This window comes from Lichenostomus cassidix, chromosome 14, assembly GCF_008360975.1.
Source record: "Lichenostomus cassidix isolate B80296 chromosome 14, HeHo_3.0, whole genome shotgun sequence".
Classification (NCBI taxonomy): Eukaryota; Metazoa; Chordata; class Aves; order Passeriformes; family Meliphagidae; genus Lichenostomus; species Lichenostomus cassidix.
Genome location: NC_139495.1, coordinates 15916299 through 15939685, shown reverse-complemented (window position 1 = coordinate 15939685; position 23387 = coordinate 15916299). Strand labels below are relative to the sequence as shown.

Genomic DNA, 23387 nt, shown 5'->3' with positions numbered 1-23387 from the left:
GAGATCATGACATCGTTGGTCACCTTCGGTGCCACAGACCGCCCCAGCTCACACTCAGCTCGTGTCTATCAGCATACCCAGGTATAGCAGAGCTGCTTCCCAGACAGCCAGTTTTGCTGTGGGGTTATTCCTTCATTCCCTCCTAGGGCAGGACCTAGCATTTTCCTTGCTATGCTGCATAATGTTCCTACAGCTCATTCTTCCTGTCTCTCCCTCTGAAAGGGACCCCTGTCCTTAAGTGTGTCACAGCCTTAAAAACTGCTGGGCTTCATTCTACCCCTTCAAAAGAGTTCAAAACAAAGGGATAGCTCTGCCAACAGAGACAGTAATTCAGAAGCACAGGACCTTCTGCCATCCTCTCAGGTAACTTGGTATTAGCCATCTCCCGCTTCTTCCTTCTGGACCTATTTATTTTTTCTTATCAGGCCTCCAACTGTATTGTAGCTGCACCACTATTAACCTTTCTCTTATATTTAACACTTTCAGTTCCTGCTCTACAAATCAGGATACACAAAACAGAAGGATTGAGTCTCTCTCTCTGTCAAAACAAAGGCATGTCCAACTGGTGAATATGACCTCCCTCAGCAAAAAGAACCTGGGTTGAAGGCACTCACAGCAGCTCTGCTGCTGGGTACCCTCAGGTAATTTTACATCTTTCTGTTATGACTGTAACCCTCCTCCACTGAGGTAAACTGCAGGTGTCAAAGCACCTCTGCCTTAGAAGTATCTCAGGAGGGTCTGATGGACAGTACCCAGTAATTGCAACTTCCAGCACTGCAAGAAGGAGCATACTCTGAGTGTAATTTGCTGGCATACCTCTGCCACATCTGCCAGGGACCGTGACACAAAGGAATCTCTTGAGTTTCCATCCAGGAGGCTGGGTCCCAGTAAGGAGGTGCCACTGGTGCTCCCAGCTGGAGTTGGTAACATTTTTCGTCCCTTCTCTGGGGAGATGAAACTTGCTACAAAGAACAGGCATATCAGTAAGTCACTGCACTCAGTGTTTTCAATCGGGAGGATAAAGAGAAGGACAAGGAAATTAAAAATGGAGAACATATATCCATTTCTTCTGTCTTTTAAATATTATGTATTACCAGCATGAATACCATCACCACACTGCTAAGAGTAGGGAGACTCATTACACTGGCCCCATGAAATATTAATTTAAAAAAACCCCTCAACAGCTAAACCTCAACCAAACTCAGTGAGTGACCCCATGTCTTTGAGACAATGCTCATCAACCACACAACAGTCTATTTTTCCACCAGCAGAGCCAAGGGCATTTGTTCATTTTGGCACAACAGTTCAAATGTCTCACCCTAACTGATGAGTCAGGCTCCAGACTCCAAAGAACTGCTAAGGAATTACTTGTCCCAAGCTACAGGCCCCAGTCTAGAAACGGGATCTTTTCAGGAAAAGACTTATAAAAAGAAAGAAAATATGCTCAAGGCAACACTGTGGAAATGAAAGCAAGAAGTATTTGGAATAACTCTACAAATGTCCTACTGGGTTTACAATTTTCCAAAGGATTCACTTCTTACAAACAATAGGTGTTTTTCTGGTGTTTTTTTTACAGGAAAGCACTTTTTGCGTACACTTCTCTGCATCTGGACACTTACAGAACAAGCTGCTGAGGGAGGAGTCTGTGGAGTCATTGGGGTACCACTGGGGATCGTGGGTGGGAGACGCAATCCAGTTCTGCTGAGGACTACTAGATGGGGACGGAAGACTTTTGGAGCTGTCACTCCCATTCAGCTTTGCAGGAGAGAGAGAAACACCTTCACCTGTAAGCCAGTGATGGGGATCATTAATTCAGTCAACGTGGTAAAGTTACAGGACACTGCACCATTTTTTGTTCAGAAAGGAAGAAAACTCCAAACAACAACAATAACCTCTCCACCCCATATTTGCTAGAAAATAAAGGCCAGGCACAGAATTTTATTTCCAACAGATACCTAGAGAAAAAACGAAACCAAAACCAAACCCACAGAAACCTCACAACCCAAGTACTGCTTCTTGGAAAAGCTTCTGGTGGCATGTAAGATGACAGGGATTTTCTTTTAAGTTGATAGGCAGACTTACTGTATTGGCCAGAGCTGATGGCTATTTCAATGATGGAATCACTGATCTGAGTGGCAGGTTCCCCTTGGGAAAGCACATCTTCAGGTGGTCCAGGCAGGGAAATATCCAAGAGAGCGGAAACATTGGGAGGAGAGAGCCGAGTACTGGAAGCTTCTGATGAGGAAAGTGGAGGGGTGGACAGACCATTCTGGAGAGAAGTCTTGGCCAGCTCTGGCAGAGAAAGGACTGATGTGCCCTGTTCAAGAAACAGAGTTAATTGTTCATAAATTTATTAAGAACTCGGAAAACTAAAAAGCAACACTTTGGCTCTTGAGTATCAGATTGAAACCAGACTTTTAAGGGAAAAAATCCAGTAGATAATATGCCTAAATTAGAGGAATATATTATTTATATAATAAACCTGTATTATTTTAATGAAAAATATGTGTAAGCATAAACAAGTATGCTCCAGCCCATATCTTGCTAAATAATCTGAAAAAATGAGTCTGTAATATTCCAAAGAATATTAAAAATAGCCTATACAACAGAACAAGCATAATCTTAAAATTAACATAATTTTAATAAATCTACAAGATAGTTCCAAATCAATACATGTTAATTTGGCTTTGTATAGGCAAAACCCCTTTATCTGATGGAAGAGTATACAGATATTTTTAACTGGTATGTCATATTTATTCACCTTTTACAGCCAGAGTTCCCAAAATTCAACTGATCTTTAAGGAGTATCATCACCCGTACCTCACTGTAGAACTGTAATATTTTTTTCTGATGTAGTGTATAAACGGCTGTCCTAAGAGGAAGAACCAGAACCCAAGGCCCCATTCTACAATAAATGCCTCATTAGGATCATGTCATAACATCTGTCCCACAAAAAAATCTTAATCTCCTTTATGTTTTCCAATCAAACTAATTTGACCTTTTTCACATGCAGGTGTCACAGGGAGCATGGAAAGTGATTCCACTGAAGAGAAGAAGAACCTGTATTCTGAGGCATAAAAATCCAACACCAGGTCCTGCATCCCACTGGAGAAAGAGGTTGGGGACAAGATGACAACACTCTTACAATTTAGGTGCCATCACAGTTACTCTTTAAGTATCTGCCTATGTCTTCCTGGATCCAGCACAAAGAACAGTGAATCTCTGGAAAGGATGCTGACATAACAATCACACTTTCAGTCTTAATACTCACTTAATTAAGTGAGATGGAGGCAGCAGGACAGCAAACTGCTGAAATCTCTCCTTGTGATGTCTAAAGTACACACATAGATGTAGCATAGCAATTATAAACTACTCCACTCTATTAAGAAATATGTAAAGCCTGTTTGTCCTTCACAGGTCAGGGACTGTCAATTTCACTTTGATTTTAGGGAATGGCACATATACATATTTAAGCAGCTTTCCTAAACTTCTTTAAATTTCTTCAGATACTAGGGATTTCATATCCACCAGACAGTACCAGTGGTGCACAATTACCTGGAAATACGGAGTTTTAACTAGCAATACCAGTGATACTTTCACAGAACATTACCCACTCCAGAGCACTGTTCCTTCAGCACACACTGTACCTGGAAGCCATCCTGCTTGGGCCGGGTCGGCAGGCTGATGTACGGCACCCGGCACCCCGGGCCTGAGCCCTGCAAACACAACAGAAGCCACATGAGTGATCAGCTGGGGAGGGAAGAGATACATCTCACGTCTTTCAAAATTGTCCATCAACTCCCTAAGAACATGACATGGACTGACATGGACTAAGATGTATCTGGGTCTCAATGAAAGAAACAGCAAGAAGAAATTACAGTTTCTGTTCCAAATACAATCCCTAAAAGTCCATGTTTTGCCCCAGATTCCCTCATGGATTTCTGAAATGCCATAATTTCTTTTCAAGCCAGATTTCTGGATGGCCAAGTTCAAAACTCTACCAGCTGCAAGCCATTTTACAGGATGGAAATTAAATGAGATGATGATTTGGTCCCTCAACCCCCAATACACACTACACAACACAGACTGGGTCTACCATGACAGCAGTCTCTAATAGCAAGCCACAGGAGAAAGCTCACTGAGGAGTCATAAAATACAGCATGTTTATACAATAAAAGAGCAATTAAGCACTTGAAAAAAGCTCATTGAAGAGCCTCTGACCTCCACAGTGGTGATGGAGCCTCCGTTCTGATGTGCTACTGCTGGCTCCTGCCCTGTCACCACCGTGGGCACTGCATCCGGTGACAATGGAGACACACCTGGCAAACCATCTGCATCCAGGACAGGCATGGGGCTATCAGGGATAATGCCAGCACTTTTAGCTGCCAAGTCGATAGCACCTTGTGTGAAACAAAAAACCAAAAACCACATTACAAGCTTCTTCTTTGTTATGATTCTCTAAAATATGATTTTTTTAAACTTACCCAGAGTCAAAACTCAACCCATGTAAAAATGCAGCAATGGTAATGATCTGATCAGCTGGGTCAGTTCCTCCTCTGCACCAAGGGTAACATAGCTTTTAGCTAAAATGTTTAACTTTTCTGCCCTGCTCCAACCTGTTACCAGGTATATCAAAATAGTTGAGAAACACGCCAGCTCCCCTCCCACCCTTTTAGTCTATTTTTTTTCTTTTTTGTCCTCCAAATTGGTAAGTATTTCATTTTGCAATTTCTAGAAATTTCCTTTGGGTTACTAGAGGAGCCCTAGAAACAACAGAGCCTTGTTTTGTTATCTTGCCTCTGGCAGCTATGTAGACTCAGTGTAAAAAACATAAGTTGTTGCAAGGTTCAACTTCACACAGATCTTTTAAAATCCACTTCAAACATCTGAATGTCTTCTCATCTCAAAAGAATCCTCTAGGTAAAACATACATGCAAACATTGTTTTCACCTCATTAATTGTTCTAATTATAGAACCCACTCTCTGGTGTGAGACAGTATCTGCCTGGAGGACACCAGCATGGCTTTTATTGCAGAATTCAGAATGACTTACTAGACATATGGTTGGTGGCCTGTGTTGGAAGAACTTTGGGCACAATTGGACGAGAAACAGCAGCTTTAGTCAGTGAGGACTGGATTGGCCGAAATGAACCTCTCCCTGGGGGGAAGGATTAATACCTTTCATGCAAATGAAATGTAACACCTTTAAAGCAGAACACAACACAATTCAATGGAAGTACATAAATTCCAAGCAGCAGCAAGCTCCAGGAATGCAAGTAGTGGATATGATGGAATAGAGCTAAAATAGCGACATGAGATAAGCAGTGCCTTGCTGCAGACACTCAACAGCAAATGCTTTTGAGCTACTGGAGCTGCTCTCATACTGTCAGTGAAGACAACCCATCAGGTCTCATGCTGGCTTTGATAGGGATCACCTGTACTACCACTGTGCTCAAGAGTTTACCAGCAGAAAAGGACATATGGGCAGTGAATAGATTATGCTGTATAAAATTCAGACAGTATCCCAGGTACTAAGGAAAGTCCAATATAAAATCTAGGCAAATTATTATACTCTACAGAATAAAAAGTCCTATCTAAGTACTTTATTCCAAATTTTGTCTCCCCGTTGAGAACTCCTTGCTCTTCCCTGCTTTCAATCTTGGGAAATTGAAGAAAAAAATTCTATCACATGCATGACTTGCTTAACAATGATCCAGGAGAGCAATCCCATCATCCTGCAGGCCAGTGACACTGTCATTTTGAAAGGGTATTTTCTACTTTTTAGAAATTACTTCATTATGCAGTTTTAGGAGACACTTTTCAGTCCATAGAAGTGCTAGGAGAGATGCAGACTCACCTGTAATAGATGAGTTGGATAAGATAGAAAAGGAACAGACATGCTGGGACGGATTTCCAGATGGCCTGGGGAGCAGCGTTCTCTACATGAGAGAAACAATAAACCAGAACAGATTTAAACACAGAAGGTAACACTCATCGTGTAAGGTGCAGGAGTTCACGAGACCTTCCAGAATACGCAGAGTGTTTCTGTGGCATTACTATCATGCACCAGACACAGCAACGAGCTCCGTGTGCTCTTGAGGAAAAAGCCACAGAAAGGAATGATGTATTTTCTCTGTAAACTACTAAAAGAAAATATTTCCACATGGAAAATTCTCAGAGAAATGCTGTTTAGAACTGTATTCCTCTCTGATTATACTTGCAGTGATTTTCAAATCTCTCTCAAAATTAAAGCAGTGATCTTAAGGATGGGACCTAGTCTGTGTACAAAGTCATCTACCTTTAAAATTCAGTCAGTGTGGATGAATGAGATAGCTGCCTGTACTTGGGAGCTCTTAAAACACACGGAATTGCTCAGATCTGAAGATCTCAGGATCAAAAAATAGTCCAGGGGTAATTTCTGTGTGTCCTACTCCTACACAAAACAGAAGAGAAAAAAGGGTATACTGACACTTGGGAACTTTGTTTTCCCCCCAGTAGGTTACCATTATTTAGGATTCAGATTTCTTTTTTCTCACCAGCCACTGGTGTCCCAGTGGCATGTGCCTTTCCCCTGGGTGATCAGAGCAGTCTGAAGGAGGGTAATGCCTGTCTGTCACCAAAACACCCCAACAACAGGCCACCCCTTCCATATATCTCTTCCCAAGCCCCATTTTTTTGCGAGGAATCATTGTTCTTTCAGTGTGTGTTATGGCTTATTTCACTACAGAGGCTTATTTCCACTGCAGTTTAGCAACCTGAGCAGGAAGCAGGAAAAAGATCTAAAGGAAGATTTTGTTAAGAGGGCTGCCAGCTCCAACACTGCCAGCACAGGACAGCACAGGGACACACTGCCCACGCCTCAGAGCCTGAAGGCCCAGGCAGCAGAACCTGCTTCCAGGACAGAGAAGTTTTTCTGAACTACCTCAGGCACTGGACTTCTGCTGTTGTTGACATTCTTCATACATGGAACGTAAAATGGGTGGGTTCACTAGAGACAAAAGTGTTTTTTCCTTCATAATTTCAGCTTCACATTTCCAGTGGATGCATGAGGGAAATTCAGTTTTTTATTTGTTATATGCAAATCGCTATAGCTTTACTGATACTCAGGGTGCAAAACAGGCATTAACACTTTGCTCTGACCTGTACTACCAATGGCTTCCGCAAGTGCCTGTTCCGCAGCTTCCTGGGCTTTGGCAGAAAGAAGTCTGACTGCATCTGGACAAGAACAGAAAATACATTACAAGTATTTTAAGTACCCAGATAAAGAATAAATTATAATCCCCAAATTCTTATTTCCAATTAAGTTGAACAAGGAGTTAACTAAAATACCATGTTTTGCTTCAGACAGCAAAAATCCTTTCTACTAGAGTCAGAATATTTTGCACCAATAATGAATGTGTTTTTTCTTTTTTTTATGTCTTTGTCCCAAAAAAGCCACTTCACAACTCAACTACTGCAGCTTCCTATGAAAGTCTTAATGAGACTATGTACATAAAAATTAGAATTTGATTTAAATAAAGCAATGAGGCTGTGTTAAAATTAGCTACACATCAGAAGGAGATCCGTTTTTGCTAAACCTGACATATATTTTTGCTGGAGCAACTTAATTAGACAGCAAATCAGTTTCATTGGGCTGTGTGATGGCATTCAGATTTGAATTACCTGAGTTACCTGAACAGGTAATGTCACTTCAAAGCACAGTTATATAGTAAAAATCTCACTCATCTCAGTTAATACAGTGTTAAAATTGAGCATTATAAGAAGCACTGCCTCACAGGGCAGCCCATAATTTCTGATGAATCCAGAATCCCTGCAATACCTTTTGGAAGCTGGTTCATGCCCACCATGCTGCATTTTCTATTCAGTCATCTCACTTACACTGATGGTGTCCAGATGCTGCCGGAAGGTCAGCTCTGCTTCCTTGCTGGGTAGGAACAGCTTTCCATGGCGGCTGTTGGGGGGCAGGGTTGTAGGGACTGCAAACAGTCCACTGTCAGCCTCAGTGCTCCCAGAACTTGAAGGACTAGCCACCAAGAGAGGTCGGGGGAGGTTTCTCAAACCTGTAAGATTTTAACAGCAATTTAAATGAAATAAAGTGAAAACAAAAAGGAAATAACTCTTTAGTAACTGAAACATGACAGAGAGAGCTGGGACTTAAGGATTTTGGCTCTGTCACCAGCTGTTTCCAAAATCATAAATTTCTCCATATTTCAGTCGTCCCACCTGCAAACTGACAGTATTTACCAGCTATGGATACCACTAATATTCACTTGCTTTGAAATTCTTGCAAGTAGGGGGTTAAATGTAATTTTACACCACTTAAGAATCTAGAATTGAAGCCCTGCTTTCAGCCTTACAAAAGACCGTGATAACCATTTATCTGTTCAGCTTGTAGGCATACTTGAAGGCCTATCCCAGTAAACAAACTATATCCACCATTTCTTATGTAGGGAAAGATAATACAAACACAGACCATTTTACAGTGTTTATGATTTATTTACACTCCCCACCCCTGCTTTCCCTATAGTAATTCAAAGTGCAACTCCAATAAAATTACTCTGGTGATGGAGCGGGAATCAATTTACCAAAATACCTTCTCAAAGATGAAATGTCTTTGAAATACATTTGGCACAACGAAATAATGGTAGCTTGGCTGAGTAAAACTTTCCCACTTACGTTTAAGTTTAAAAAAAGACGGTAGGACTTCCCTGTGCTGTGCCCACCCTGCAGGCAGCCAGCTTGAATGAAGGCCAGCACTGTTACCCTGTCACTCTGAGGTACCCAAGATGTGTGCCTGCCTCTCCAAACAGGTGCTTTACAGCACCAGTTAATCCAGTTAACCTGCTCCTGGCTTCACTGCTCTGGGTTCAGAGCAGGGGTGTGAAAAGAATCACAACTGGTCCCAGTAACCCCAACACCATCACAGACCTTCCTAAAGTCATAAACATTTGGTGCAAATGCAATTGGGCTGAAGCACAGAATCGAAATTCTTAGCCTGCATGGATGGGGCTCACAGGTTACAGCAGCTGTACCTCCTATTAAAGAAAAGGCAATTTATAATCATTCTCTATTGTATAATCATAGAATCACACAACTGGTTTGGGTGAGAAAGGACCTTAAAGCTCATCTCATTTCACCCCCCTGCCATCAGCAGGGACACTTTCCACTAGACCAGGTTGATCCAAGCCCCGTCCAACCTGGCCTTGGACACTTCCAGGGATGGGGCAGAAACAGTTTCTCTAGGCAACCTGTGCCAGGGCCTCACCACCCTTACAGGGAAGGGTTTCTTCCTAATATCTAATCCAAATCTCTAGTGGCAGGATGGCACGGAAAAATTTCAGTAATTATTCATTGACAGATTTTACACCGTGCATTTACTCGCCTGTTTTGTAAGCTGATACTCTCTTGAGCTCTCACCTGTGCCAGTCAGCTTATTCAGGCTGGGAAGGGGTTAATTTTCTCAGTGGCTGGTATGCAGCAGTTTTGGATTTGTGTTGCAAACAGTGTTCATAACTCAGAAATGCTTTAGTTACTCCTGAGCAGGACTTACACAAGTCAAGGCCTTTGCTGCTCCTCACCCCACAGAGTCACTGAGGAGGCTGGGAATGCACAAGGAACTGGGCAGGGACACAGCCAGGACAGCTAATCCCAGCTGACCACAGCAATATCCCAGACCACGGGGGATCATGCTTAGTTTACAGAGCTGGGGGAAGAAGAAGGAAGGGGTGGACATTCAGAGTGAGGGCACTTGCCTTCCCAAGTTACTGTTATGTATGATGGAGCACTGCTGTCCTGGGGATGGCTGAACACCTCCCTGCCAAGGGGAAGCAGAGAACAAATTCCTTGATCCGCTTCCATGTGCATGACTTTTGCTTTGCCTAATTAACTGCTTTTATTTCAACCCATGAGTTCTCTTGCTTTTACTCTTCCAATTCTCCCCCATCCCACCAGAGGGGAGTGACTGAGCAGCTGCATGAGGTTAAACCATGACACAGCTCCCCAAAAAATCAAGGATCTTCTCTAAGAGCAATTCAGGGGAGTTCTTCTGGATTATTGCATTATTGATGTGCATTGTTATTCAAGAAGCACTGGATTAGGACAATTCTAAAGCAAATTAACACCCACCAATGTTCTCAGACAGTGAAGTTCCTAAGAGTAAGAGCATTCCTCCTTCCAGTGTTCCATCACTGGGAAGTTCTCATCCTGGTGTGAGGTATTAATCAGCTGGTTTCACCAAGTGGATTTTTAGGAATACTCACCTGAGGAGCTGGAAGCAGCACCAGGAGAAGAAGTCTTGTAGCGAAGGGCAGACTGATTCCGTGCACAGCCTGGACTCCTGGTGTTGATGGCAATCACCTTTCCTGGGGGAGTCAGGGACTGCTCCTCCTGAGAAGGCTTTATAGGTGATGTGGCAATGGAGCTCATCTCAGGTGTCTGCACATTAAATGGACATTGTGTACAACAAATGTACAAAAAACATACTGAGACATTTCACAAATGTATTGTAAAACTCACTGTACTTAGGAAGCCTTAGAATTAAAATCTGACATACTACAATACCTTAAAGTACTCTAAGTAATACCTCCTAGTTGGGGTGAGGTACAGCTGAAATTCCCTTTCCTGCCCATTTAGCAGTGTTGGATGTCACCAATTCAATATATTAATTTATGCTACAATTGGATTAACACTCAACAAGCTTCACACAATGTGCTGGATCACCACAGGATAGAAAGTAAAAGAGAAAAAAAGGTGTTGATTTTAATTCAGTGCAAAACTGTTTTTCATACACTCCATCTAGAGGGCTGCTCTGGTGGGAAATACATCTAGACAAAAACATTTTAATTCTCTCTTAATTCTACTCAAGTAGAGTTTTGAATTTTTTCCCTTTCCTTCTCTTTCACAATGTAACACAGCACTAACAAGAGACACATGTGCTTCAATAATTTTCCATGCCTATCCAGTTGTTTCATTAAGTTGTTTAAACTGTTTTCTAAAAAACCCTCCCTTTTTAAGGAATCTGTGTGTAATCACAGGCTTAAAATTACACCCCCCCTCAACTGCAATGCCACTTGCCAGTTTGTTTTATGCTGATGATTTTCATTTAAGGAACGAACCACAGCACAGCTGTCTGCTTTGGCTGTTACAGATTATCTGGAGGGAACAGGAGGCATGCACACAATCAACCCTTCCTCTTAAAATACCCTGTGACAAAAATATTATGGTTCCTGTCATTATTTGATAAAATGCAACTTTCAAGAATCCTATACTGCTTTCAGTGAGGCAGAAAATACATTCCTGGCCTCTGCAATATGAGTGCCACAATATTCATGCTGCAAGGAGAGTATATGGTTTTTCTGAAAAACAGTGAGAATAAATTGGTCTTTGACAAATAAAAGGTTACATTCCTTCTTTTTGCTGGAATGTATGATATGGTACATGTCTTAAAGAGCTCCTTTATTGTTCAGTAGTATTATGCTACTTTGATTAAGACAGCTAGATTGTGAAAGTGACAAGGAAACACATGCAAATCTTAAATGCTGGTTTCTTCTCCTCTTCAATTCCTCTACCCCCAACTCTCAGGGATGTCCTTCTTTATAGTTCGTAATTATTTCATCATGTCATGCTTAGCAGTCACCTGTGTCACCAGAAGTAAAAGTAGATGCCAAAGAGGAGACAGTGTCCCAGATCTGTGAGATGTCAGACCAAAAGCCTTTGCAGTTTAAACAAAGTCTGTATCTGGAGCTGCATCTGAACAAAGATGGGTTTAAACTTATAAAATCTTTCATTCTATATCTGTAGAATCAGAATCAAAAGGAACTTTGAGGGTGGCTAAATCACCAACAAAGAGGGATCAAAAAACTGTGTTTGGGGACAGTGACACATTTGCATCCTGGGTGGAACAGGATATTTAGCTCATCGTATCTACCACAGGCATTTGAGCAGATCTGCTGAACTCTGTATTTTTTTAAAAGATGTTTTACTAAGTTTCAACTGGCTGCACTAGGTGGAATTGGCTGCCCAGGTATCACTGGGGCAGATCTTAAATACAGGTTACAAAGCACATGAAGGAAAGCAAGTTCATTCCCCAAGGTCTCCTTAAAGAGAAGGGTATTTTTCTAGGACTGTTAAACAGCTATCCTGGAGTCTGGGAACTTTTACACAAATTAACTGTGGCAGGCACAGTTCTATTGACTCTGCTACTCTGAAGAAATGTATTCTTTTCACTCTCACACTTAAAGTAATTTGAACTACATAAACATTGAAAATCAAAGGTTGAAGTTTTCATGCGGAATATTAATCTCTTCCAGGCTCCATTTCCCACAAAATGTTGGATCAGATGATCCTCCAAGGTCCCTGCCAACCTGGGCTGTTCTAGGGTTCTGTGAATCTGAGCGAGAATAGAAGGCACCTCACCTCACAACTGATCTTTCTGGTAGTCACATTAAATGTTCACTGGAACACCAATGAGACTCACAGCAAACCAGAAGCTAAAAGGTGGTGTAAAAAGCATATTGAAGCAAAGTCCACTCTGTAGGCAGCTGTCTTGCGTTGTTTAAACACACAAGAATCTCCAAACCTCTTGACATGGCTAGTTATTGATTTATTGCGAATGCACAACTGGGCAATTATTCCCCAAATCAAACTAGAGTTTAGTATCTGGAGAATGAACAAGAGCTACTTACTAGTTTGGGATTGACTTCAGTAGAGATGAGTTTCAGAAGGCAGTTCAAGAGTCTCTGCTTGTGAAAGCTGGGACATGCAGGGACAGCACTTGACTCAGATGTTTGCTCTTTAGCATCCTGGGCTTCTGGCTCCAAGACAGCTAACCAGTCATATTCCAGCTGCAGCTTGTTTGGTTTGCCCATCATGAGGTAGACTTCAGCCAGTGTAAGGCTCTCAGAGGTTCGCAGACTCCATCCTTCTTCTCTAACCTGTTGGGAGAGCCGACTGGGGTCATCCTTGAGAGACTTTGTACTGGATTGTCCCTGAGGTGGAGCTGGAAACAAGGAGCCCAGCTTCTCTTGAGAATCCTCCATTACTGCATCTGTGATATCCTTGTTACAAGCATCGAGCTGCTGGCCCTGGCTGTGGCTGGCCTGAGTTTCACATCTGCCGTTGTCAGGGGAAGCCACACCACCTCTCAGTAGCTGGGAACAGGAGTCAAAGGTCTCTGCACTCCTCCTGCTTGCAAAAGCCACTGGAGAAGCATTACCATCTGCTGGAGCAGAGTCTTTCCCATGCAGTTTGTCCGTGCAACAACATTTCTCTGGGACGATTAGGTCCTGGCAGGACTTCATGTACCGTGGGAATGGATCCAGCAGAGAGAGCTCCTCCACATCAGGGATCTTGCTGCAAGCGCACGCTGTGCTGCATGAGGGTAGCACAGCTGCCTGGTCACTAGCCAGAGCCTCCCTGCCCTCCATGCAGGGGGCCACTGAGCTCAGCTTTTCCTGGTGCCCTCCTGGATCCTGAAGTCCAGAAGGTGGTTTCTGGAGGGAATTAGTGATGCCAAGATTTGAGGCCGTTCCTTCCACCAGGACAGGCTCTGGGGCACCATCTTCAGCGCTTGCAGAAACTTCAGCTGTAGGCTGCAAGGCTCTGTTGGGCTCTGTAGTGCTCTCTGCCCTTCCCACACCCTTACCTTCTGTTCCCCGCAGGTATTTCAGCTGTCCCCTTGCTGTCCCCTGACCACTCTGTATGCCGAGGATTTGAGCAGGAGGGAGTAAGTGAGAGTCTTTTGTGTTCTGTTTGCATTTGCCCGTTTCCTGCCAATGCACGGTACAGAAAGCCTTGGAGTGGACCACTCTGGCTACCCCAGGCAGTGGAGTGAGAGTACAATTCTCCCCTGGAAAGAGATGGAGCATCACTTTCTCCTCTGAGAAGCTTCCTCTTGTTTCTGAGTCTCTAGAGTCTTGAAGTTGCTGTTCTTCTAGTGTTTTACGCTAAAAAAGCTGTGTCAAAGAATGTAACAATAATCTGTCCCTTCCAAAAAAGCAGCTGGGAGCCTATTTTGCAAGTTAAAAAAAAAAAAAGCTAAAAAAAAGTAGATGATCAAGGACATGTTCTCTATTCAGCACAGCTATTACAGCGTCTTCACTATAATCAGAAATTAGGTCCTTTGTGGTGATAAATACTACAGTGAAGACCTGCTACAAGTCAAAAACAAATCTCCATTCCAAACAAAATTACTTCTCACACCATTGTAATAGTAAAAAAAAAAAAAAGCCCAATCAACAAATGCCAACAAACCAAGCAAAAACTCCAACACTGGACGGCAAAGCAGCCTCTCACAAGTATAGCAAACTCTACCTTACATGCCCTGATATCCTTCAAAGTTTCAAGTGCTATGCTGCTGCTTCTTCCAGGCTCACAAATTAAACAGAAAAGCCAGAATGAAAGGTCCAAGAAGAGGATGAAACCTACAAGTCAGGAGGACTAAGTTCAGAACAGAACAGCTGTTAACTCAGAAATCCTTCTATTGCATGGATCAAAGTTCACAGGCAGGGACACCCCTAATACTGTATGGCTCAGACAGTGCAGAGATACACTGCAGGTAGCAGCAGCTACCTCGACAAGAAGCTTAAACCTGCATTGGTGAAACTGCACAAAATGCAAAGATCTGTCCTTAATCTCTTTTCTGAAACTGGAAACAGAACTGTCAGTTATTATCCAAGGTGTATAAGCATCACCCACTGATAATGAACCAGACTAAGATCACTCTTTGAGGAAATGAAATAAAGGCAGGAGCTTCATTTATTCCTAACTAGCTTTCACAGGATCATAACAGAGAAGACTTGAGGTAGAAGCAGAACATTATGGGATCTTCCATGAAAGCTTCCATTAGTGATGCTGAGACTGACCTCTACCTTTACTAAGCAGGGACTGGTACATTTATGAAGTAGACTTATTTTCCCAATGCAAAACTGAACTTGGAATAGGAAGGGAATTGCTCCCAGGACACAGCACATGGAAATGACCAAGCAGGAAAAGGATACAACCCGCACTTCATGGAGAGCCCACTTCTGCTTCAGGAATTCAAGGAGGCTGGAGACCTTCCGATGTAACTCCACGATCATCCTGTACGCAAGCGAAACAAAGCAAGGGAACAAAGAACAACTGTCAACAGGAGCTCCAAGTCCTAGCTTTGATGCTAGAAGGGGAATTAGGAATAAGCTGGCAATCTATAATGCCAGCACAAAGAACACTCCCAAGCTCTAAGAAAAAAAACCAACAAAACTGAAAACATATGTTACCTAACAAGTTTAAAATTTAGGTAACTCACAACTGTGACAACTCACATTCTAAAAGCTTGTCAGATAAACCTGACTGCCATGACTCAAGAAACCAGTTTTTCCCAGATGGAAGAAGATAAGAAAAGATGGAAGAACTTAGCTGAACTGCAAAAGTGCAGGCAAGGCACAAAGCTACCACATAAAGTATAGAAAGAAAAAGGGGCACAAAAGACTCCTAAACATTTACTTTTTGAAAGCCTTTTACTAAATAAACCTAATGCAGAGAAGAGGATGGATATTTTTATCATGATCTTTGGTCACTACACTGAAGTGCTGCATTTGAAACAACACCCAACATCACAGAGGCCTCGTGTTTGCTGCACAAGTTCTAGACTAGATATAAGTACCAGGATGAACAGACACTGATGACACTGAATAGCCGCACCAACGATGTTTTGCAGGGGAGAAGCTACAAACACCTTCCATGCTGCTTTTATCACTGCGTGCAGGTGAAATGTTCAGAGCCTTGGTGCACACACCTCGGACCACTCTGTCTATGGTACATTCCCTCCTCTCTGTCTATGGTACATTCAATACAAATTTTAGTAGAACCAATGCCACTATCTCCATTTTACTTGCACTCTGCTCTGACATTAAGTGGAACAAAGTATACTTGTCTCCAAACCTAGTAGCTCCTTCATCACTCAAATTAAAAGATATAAAGAACAATAATAATCTAATTTTCCCATGAGATAACACATGTTTACAAACCATGCACTCTGGTTAGACAAAGACTTCAGACTAAGCACATTTAGGCCAACTGCATTATCAAAGATTAACTGCCCAACTGGCAAAGAGAACCCCGAAGAAATAGGAAGGGACTAGGATGCTGCTCATCTATTTCTCTATTCTGAGCACCACAATCAGTTCTCCATTACCTAAGTCGTGGGTTCTGGGCAAGACTCTGTACTCGAGCCCATGCGTGGTTATTCCGTGGCTGCAACTCCACAGGAACCTTGAGAGGAAGTCGTACTGGCTTTTGGTCCTCTTCATCACTCACACCTGAAGGGAGATGAAGCACAAAGGGTCAAAGCAAGGACAAAGTCACAACACTATGCTCAGTGTTGTGTATGCTCACAACAAAATGATCAGACATGAGCATCACCTACAGACAACTCAGGCAGCTCAGCTTCACCAGTGGAGCCTGCTTCCTTAATTACCTTTTGTTCCAATATGTTCTTATCCTTGGACACTGCAGTGGTACTGGGGATTTCAGTTGAGCAAGCAGTGTAAAAAATCAGGTGTCTTGAAACTTTGAGCAAGTACAGTATTTCAGACCTTTGAACAGCCTGATTCTACTTACTTGGGAACAAGGAAGAGGAAGAAAAAAAACTAAAATGAAATCACACATAGCTGAATAGGAGAAGGTAAAAAAATTGAAAATGCTCAATGCTGAACACTATACTGCTGCTGATTCACTGGCACAAGGGACTAACCTTCACATACAGTGAAAGCACGATGTGTAAAGCAGTAGTGAATTAGTCTGGTGTGGGTATTTCCTTTTCATCTTAGCTAGTAAGAAAACTGGGTGGGTCCTGAAGTTACTGGGGTTACACAAGCAAACGGGCCAAGACAGACAATATTGTGCTCAAGAGAAACACACAACAGCCCAAGTTTCCCTGCCAGTGATGGATACACCAGAACAAGCCTGCTCACCTTCTATGCATCCAACTACCTCCTAGAACACCCTCATGTTCCAGCATCTTTTACTCACCATCTGGATCACAGAGTTTCTTCAAAGCCCTGCACATGGGAGCTTTGATACGCAAGTTTCTGCCTTTGTAACGAACAGTTGTAGCCCTGGATACAAGGAAAGAGAAGTACTTAGAGGAACCATTAACAACAGTGCATGAATACAGATCTATCCATCTTAGGCCCTCAACATCTTCATGTATGACATGGACACAGGACTGGAAGGGATACTAAGCCAGTCTGCAGATGATACAAAATTGGGAGGAGCTGCTGTCTCCCTCACAGGTAGGGAAGCCCTGCAGAGAGAGCTTGACAAATGAGAAGACTAGTTGCAGACACCAACTGCATGAAGTTCCGGCAAGTGCTAGATTCTGCACCTGGGACGGGGCAACCCTGGATGTATGGACAGACTGGGGAATGAGATGCTAGAGAGCAGTGCTGCAGTAGGGACCTGGGGGTCCTGGTTGAACATGAGTCAGCAATGGCCTGGAGGCAGGAGGGCCATCCCTGTCCTGGGGGGCTCCAGGGCCAGCATCACCAGTCAGGCCAGGGAGGGGATTGTCCCACTCTGCTTTGCACTGGAGCAGCCTCATCACCTTGAATATTGTTTGCAGTTTTGGTCACCACAATATAAGAAAGGTATTAAACTACTAACGAGCGTCCAAAGGAGGGCAACGAAAACGGTGAAAGGCCTTGAGAAGAAGCCATTATGAGGAGAGGCTGTGAGGGCACTTGGTCTGTTCAGCTTGGAAGAGACTGAAGGGAGACCTCCTTGCAGTTACAACTTTCTCATGAGGGGGAGAAAAGGGGCAGACACTGATTTCTTCTCTGTGCTGGTGATCAGTGACAGAACTTGAGGGAATAGCCTGAAGTTGTGTCAGGGCAGGTTTAGGTTGGATATTAGAAAAAGGTTCTTCCCCCTGAGTGTCTGGACACTGGAACAGGCTCCCCAGGGCAGTGGTCACAGCACCAAGCCTGACAGAGATCAAGACGCATTAGGACAATGCTCTCAGGACAGACAGACAGAGTGTGATTCTTGGGAATGGTAGAGGGCCAGGAGTCAGACTTGATGATCCTTGTCCCTTCCAACTCAGCTTCTTCTGTGAGTCTGTGATCAGGAACACAGAGCCAAATACCATCATAGCTACAGGACTGAACACAGAAATCTAAGGGTCTGCAGTGCAGGTTCACGAGAGCATTCAGTCTTTCCTATCACCTTACTTCCCCTTGTGGAAGTGCTACTTCTGTGACCCTCCTCTTCCAGACTTTCATGAAAAACTTGATTGTCCACTCAGGGCGGGTCTTCTGTTTTGTATGCGGACCAGGATCGTGTTACTTTGGTTGAAGAGTACCCTCACAGACAGCTGCTTCACAAAACACAAGAGGTTTTGCTTTAGTCTTCCCCTTATACTCATGACTCTTAATTATAGGAAGAAGAAGTCTGAAGTATTTGCAGTCTTTCATTTGGAAATATGATCACCTTATCTGGTGCAGACATGAGGTCTAAGAGCTTGTGCTGAAACCAGAACAAAGTGACTTTTTACAGTATGATTTCACTAGTTTAGCTTCAGTATCATTAGCTGTTTTGAAGATCCTTAAAAGTCAGAGGTCATTTATGTTTTCACACAGAGAAAACGACTTGATTTCTTCACTCCGTCAGCCCTGTTTTCTTTTTAGGGACTTAAAAGGTAGGCATTGAGCCCAATCAAATTACCAATGGCAGCATTACTACCTTATACTTGAAGCATTAAGGATCAGCTAGCATAGAAGCAGCAGGATTGAACACAAGTTCTTGTAGTAAAATTAAATAAATTATAGAGACTATTCCTATGCTGTAAGTAAAACATCATCATGCAGGAAGAGCAGTTGTCTACAGTGCTAATAGGAAAAGTTGCAAAAGGGCAGCAGAAGCGAAGCCAAACCTGAGAAAATGGAGCTGATGGGGTGCACAATTCAAAAGTTTCAGTTACCAAACTGTGAACTTCTATAGATTTGGAATATCCCTGGGCTGGGAGGGCAGATTTCCTTTCAACTTAATTCTTGGAAACAAGAATTGTTTCAATATAGTTGGTCACATCAAGTCCAATGGTGTAAAATCTCTGTCAGTCTCTGCCAGTGTAGACACTTACAGAAGGACACAGAAACCCTTGTGGGTATCTAATCAATAAGTTAAGTTAAGGACGAAAGGTAAAACCTCCTCCTTGGCAGTTCAGCCTTACCACAAGACTCCATATTCTCTTGTATATATCCTTATAATATCAATATGATTTTATCAGAAAATCACCACTTTTAGAAAAGAAATATTCAAAAAATAAGTTTCATCAATTACTACTCTGTTTTTTGTTTGTTTTTTTTTAACGTGCAAATAAACCATGTTTCAATACAAGTGAGGACAAATCAGTACGAACCCAAGCTCTTATGTCAAGAACTTATGTCAACAGGGATTGCAATGTATAAAGAAAGGAAATTCGACTGCATATTCTGCTGCGCTTAAATTCAGCTAGGTCAGTATTGGGGACAACTTCTCTCTTATGTCTGAATCTTTAGCTGGAGAATCTCCGCCTTTTTCACGAGCCCAGACTTCATTCTCAGCCATCAGTCAAAGCAGCTGCCCAGTATTGTGCTGGTTTTGCTTGGCCCGGTTTTTGGTAGCAGGGGGGCCACAAAGATGGCTCCTGTGAGAAGCTTCCGGAAACTTCTACCATGTCCAGCAGAACCAATCTCTGATGGCTCTGAAGATGATGGACATTCTGCTGGCCAAGCCTTGGCCAATTAGAGAGGCTGGTTACACTTCTGTGATGACATATTTAAGAAGAAATCAACCCAAAAGGTGCACACAGTTGTTTCTAGCCAGAGAAGGAGGAGGTGGTGAGACTATGTAAGAGAACAACATGGAGACACCAAGGTCAGTGGGGAAGGAGGGAGAAGAGGTGCTCCAAATGCCAGAGCCAAATTTCCTTTGCAAACCACAGTGAAGACCATGAGGAAGCAGGCTGTCCCCCTGCAGCCCATGGGGTCCACAGAGATGCAGAGGTTCACCTGAAGCCTGTGGAGGACGTGCCCACGCCAGAGCAGGTGGATGCCTGGAAGAGACTGTGGTCCAGTGGGAGTCCCAGTGGAGAGGGTCCTTGCTGCCAGGCTGGAACAGCCTGTCCTTGGAAGTCTGCACCCTGTGGACGAAGGACCCATGCCACAGCAGCTTTGGGAAGACTGTCTGCCTGTGGGAGGAGGCTCACATTGCAGTAGTTTTGGGAGGACTGCTGCTCATGAGATGCTCTCCACATCAGAGAGATTCACAGAAAAATGTTTCCCTTGGGAGGGGCCCCACAGTGCAGCAGGGGAAGGCCTCCTCTCCCTGAGCAGTGGAAGAAGATCCTGGTGACAGAATGACCAAAACCTTCACACCCTGTCCACCTACACTGTTGGTGCAAAGCAGGGAGGGGGTGGGGGGAAGAACAGTGTCCTTATGGGCTTATTTTACTTCACATTATCCTCCTCTGACTCCATTAGTACTAAATTCACTTTGCAACTCTAAGTTGAGCCTGTATTGCCTTTGAAGTGTTTTCTCCCAGTTCCTTATCTCATTCATGAACCCTTGTGTTAATTTTTTTTCCTCTCCTCTGCCCAGCTGCAGCTGGGGAGAGCAAGTGAGCAGCTGTCCTGGTTGCCTGGTATTTGGCCAGGATCCAAACCACAACTAGTATAAACGTGCCTGGCACAGATCCTGAAGAATTCACCAGCATCTAGGGTGTGTGCAGTAAATAAAACGCTAGCTATATATTACTTTTCTTAGTATAGTGCTTATCATTATCTCTTCCAAGAACAGTAACTGAAAAAAAGAAAAAAAACCAGCTGAGAACTAGAAGTTTTCAACTTTTACTACAGGTCCCAGAAACCACTCTTCCTTTTACACAGTTTTATGCTGAAGTAACACATCCACAGGATTCACACCAATTACCTTGTGGTTTTAACTGCAGGGATTCAGTGAAAACCGCATTTACTTTGTTATCACTAATGCAGTCATCACAGTAAGTAATTTTACAATGCTCACACTGAGATGAGAATGGGTGCACGAATGCAATCAAATGCTGGAAAATCAAAGCCTGGGAATGTGATCGAAAAAGGTGTACAGAAAACAACACTGCTGCATCAACATGCCAGGGTGATTATCTGCCTCGTTCCTGCAAGGAGTCAATTATAGCATTACAGCAACCTGAACTGCTGGGATTATTTCCTTAGTGAAGCCACACTTGGATGTACCCTCCTGTTCAAGTGGAAAACATGGCTCCATAAGGGCCTCATATGAAACACACTATAGACAGTGAAAATCACCCAAAAATTCAATGCATCTTGGTACAGGTTTCTAAATTGGAAATTTACAGTTTTGATACAGCAAATTATTTTGATTACTTGTGCTAGCTGAGACTCTCCTCCTTGATTTTAGCTAATGCAATTCTTTATTATCAAATGTGCCCTTGAAGCTTGTGAGTAAAGAGTCAGAAATAGCATTATTATTATCATCATCATAATTATTACCTTGACAACAGAACAGTACAAGTAATATGAGGTTTGGAGAGAGAAACATTTTTTATAATAACTGATATGACTATATAAACTAGTCAAGTTTTGTGGAAATTGTTCCATCACGTGTGGAAGTGACTGAAAGAGCCTGGCTGCTCAGAAGGCCCAGAAGGTTTGATCTGCCTAAAACAGCTGAGCTAATTGATCTAAGAAAAAGAAGAAAGAAGAAAAGTGCTATTGTTAATTTTTCAGATTTCCTATTTCTGTTCAAGAGCCCAGCTAGCTGGTCATAAAGCATTTATTGTTGAGTCAGGCTTCCTGGTAGCTGTTCCTGCTCAGTTTGTCTGCCACCTGTGCAGGTAGACCTTGGGCTGCAGATATCCACCATCTGTTACCATAAAGAAGCTTATAAATGAACATGGATCAGCATCACAAACTTCTGGCTGCATCTCTATCTGTGCTTTAAGGGCAGAGAGATGAAGCAAAAAAAACAACCCACCCAACCAAACTCTAAGATAAAAGCCAGAAAAGAAGTGTGAAAAAAGATACAAGTATATTATGGAAAATACATTATTTGAAAAAAAAACCAAAAAAACCAAAAAAACAAAACACTAGGAGGAAAATCACATTGGAGGAAACCAAATAACTGCAAACCTGCTGATATCTATAAGGAGAAGCACGAGTTACTGCATTCCCTGAGCATGAGGGTAAATGGTAAAGTTCAAAAGTTGCCAACTAAAGTACACCATTCAGTAAATGGAGAAACACAGAGCACACATAAATGGGACAAAACAACATTAGAGATTTCCCATGCAAGTTTTCACCCTGGCATGACAACATTCTTCCACAACTACAGCAATCAATGCTATTTTCATATTCACATATGCTTTAGAATATCCCAGCTTCCCAGATTCAGGTGTTTTGTTTCCCCTAATTCCCTTTTCCATTAAGTATGATTAGCTTCAAGCAATCCAGGACAGAGACTGAAGAATAACTTATTATCAAACTAATATAAAAGTAGATATATTTAGACACTGTAATTTCCTAATTGAAATCCACGTCTGGGTGGCTGGAAAAAGTCTATTTCTACAAATTCAAGGGGAGAGCACGGTAAAGGAGTCAGTCTGCAACAGAACTACTCTTAGCCTCCAAATACCTATTTTCTTCTGTTACCTAGATCCTGGATATCTCCAAAAGCAGAAAAGGGTAAGTCTTAAAAACAGTCACTCTACTGACTATGCATTCAGAATTTCCAGTCTGACTTGACACCAAGAGCATAACCTGCTTACTTAAAATGGTTTGGTTTATATATTACTTTCTTTTTCAGTATGAACAGCTATTTTATGATCAAGATTTGTAGAGTTACACATTACCTCCTCAGCATGCTAGAAAGCTTTCCCAAGGAAATGGAAGGCAGTGAAGAATCACTCCTATCCCACATAAAGTACACTCAGAACCTGAACCACACAGAGCAATTAATGCCTGTTAATGGTTTCTGTCTTTCTTAACTTGTGCTATAAAGAGCCTCAGGCTGGGGGGTAAAACCACATACACTACCAGACACTGAAGAGTGCTCTGCTTAACTGGTGCATAGTTACAGTACTTCTTTAATTAGGTGTTTATCGTGGTTTGGTTTTTTTTTTTATCTTACCCAAAATTCCTACCACTTCACAAAGAGATCAAGAAAATTTGTATTTGTTCATATGTAGTTTTTTATTAAACGTGAAGAGTGTTGCAAAACCAAAGTCAAATAAAAATGTTTCTCTCCTAAAAGTGAAACAAAACAAAAAAGCTTCAGCTTAAGTTCATTCAAATTAGTTACTGAGCAGTCCTGCTATACCACCATAAATCTATTTTTCTTGTTATACATCCTAATCACAGA

The 23387-nt window shown here is 42.5% G+C and overlaps 1 protein-coding gene across 5 annotated transcripts in view; it reads right to left on the bottom strand.

Annotated features, from left to right (window-relative positions):
* The window catches only part of CRAMP1 (cramped chromatin regulator 1), a 52557-nt gene that overhangs the window by 6956 nt on the left and 22214 nt on the right, over positions 1-23387 (bottom strand). For 4 of the 5 annotated variants that reach the window (XR_014855224.1, XM_085075259.1, XM_085075257.1 and 1 more), the window contains exons 7-20: positions 17007-17092; positions 16171-16294; positions 14996-15077; positions 12683-13942; positions 10259-10433; positions 7878-8059; positions 7140-7214; positions 5857-5938; positions 5053-5157; positions 4222-4400; positions 3648-3716; positions 2083-2317; positions 1620-1784; positions 817-962 (exon numbers count right to left, since the gene is read on the bottom strand). Coding sequence is in view for 4 of the 5 variants with exons in the window: in XM_085075259.1 (XP_084931385.1) it covers positions 817-962; positions 1620-1784; positions 2083-2317; positions 3648-3716; positions 4222-4400; positions 5053-5157; positions 5857-5938; positions 7140-7214; positions 7878-8059; positions 10259-10433; positions 12683-13942; positions 14996-15077; positions 16171-16294; positions 17007-17092 (2965 nt within the window). In the remaining variant the exon portion in view is untranslated. The remainder of the gene's footprint in view (positions 1-816; positions 963-1619; positions 1785-2082; positions 2318-3647; positions 3717-4221; positions 4401-5052; positions 5158-5856; positions 5939-7139; positions 7215-7877; positions 8060-10258; positions 10434-12682; positions 13943-14995; positions 15078-16170; positions 16295-17006; positions 17093-23387) is intronic. The other variant, XM_085075258.1, reaches the window with a different exon arrangement.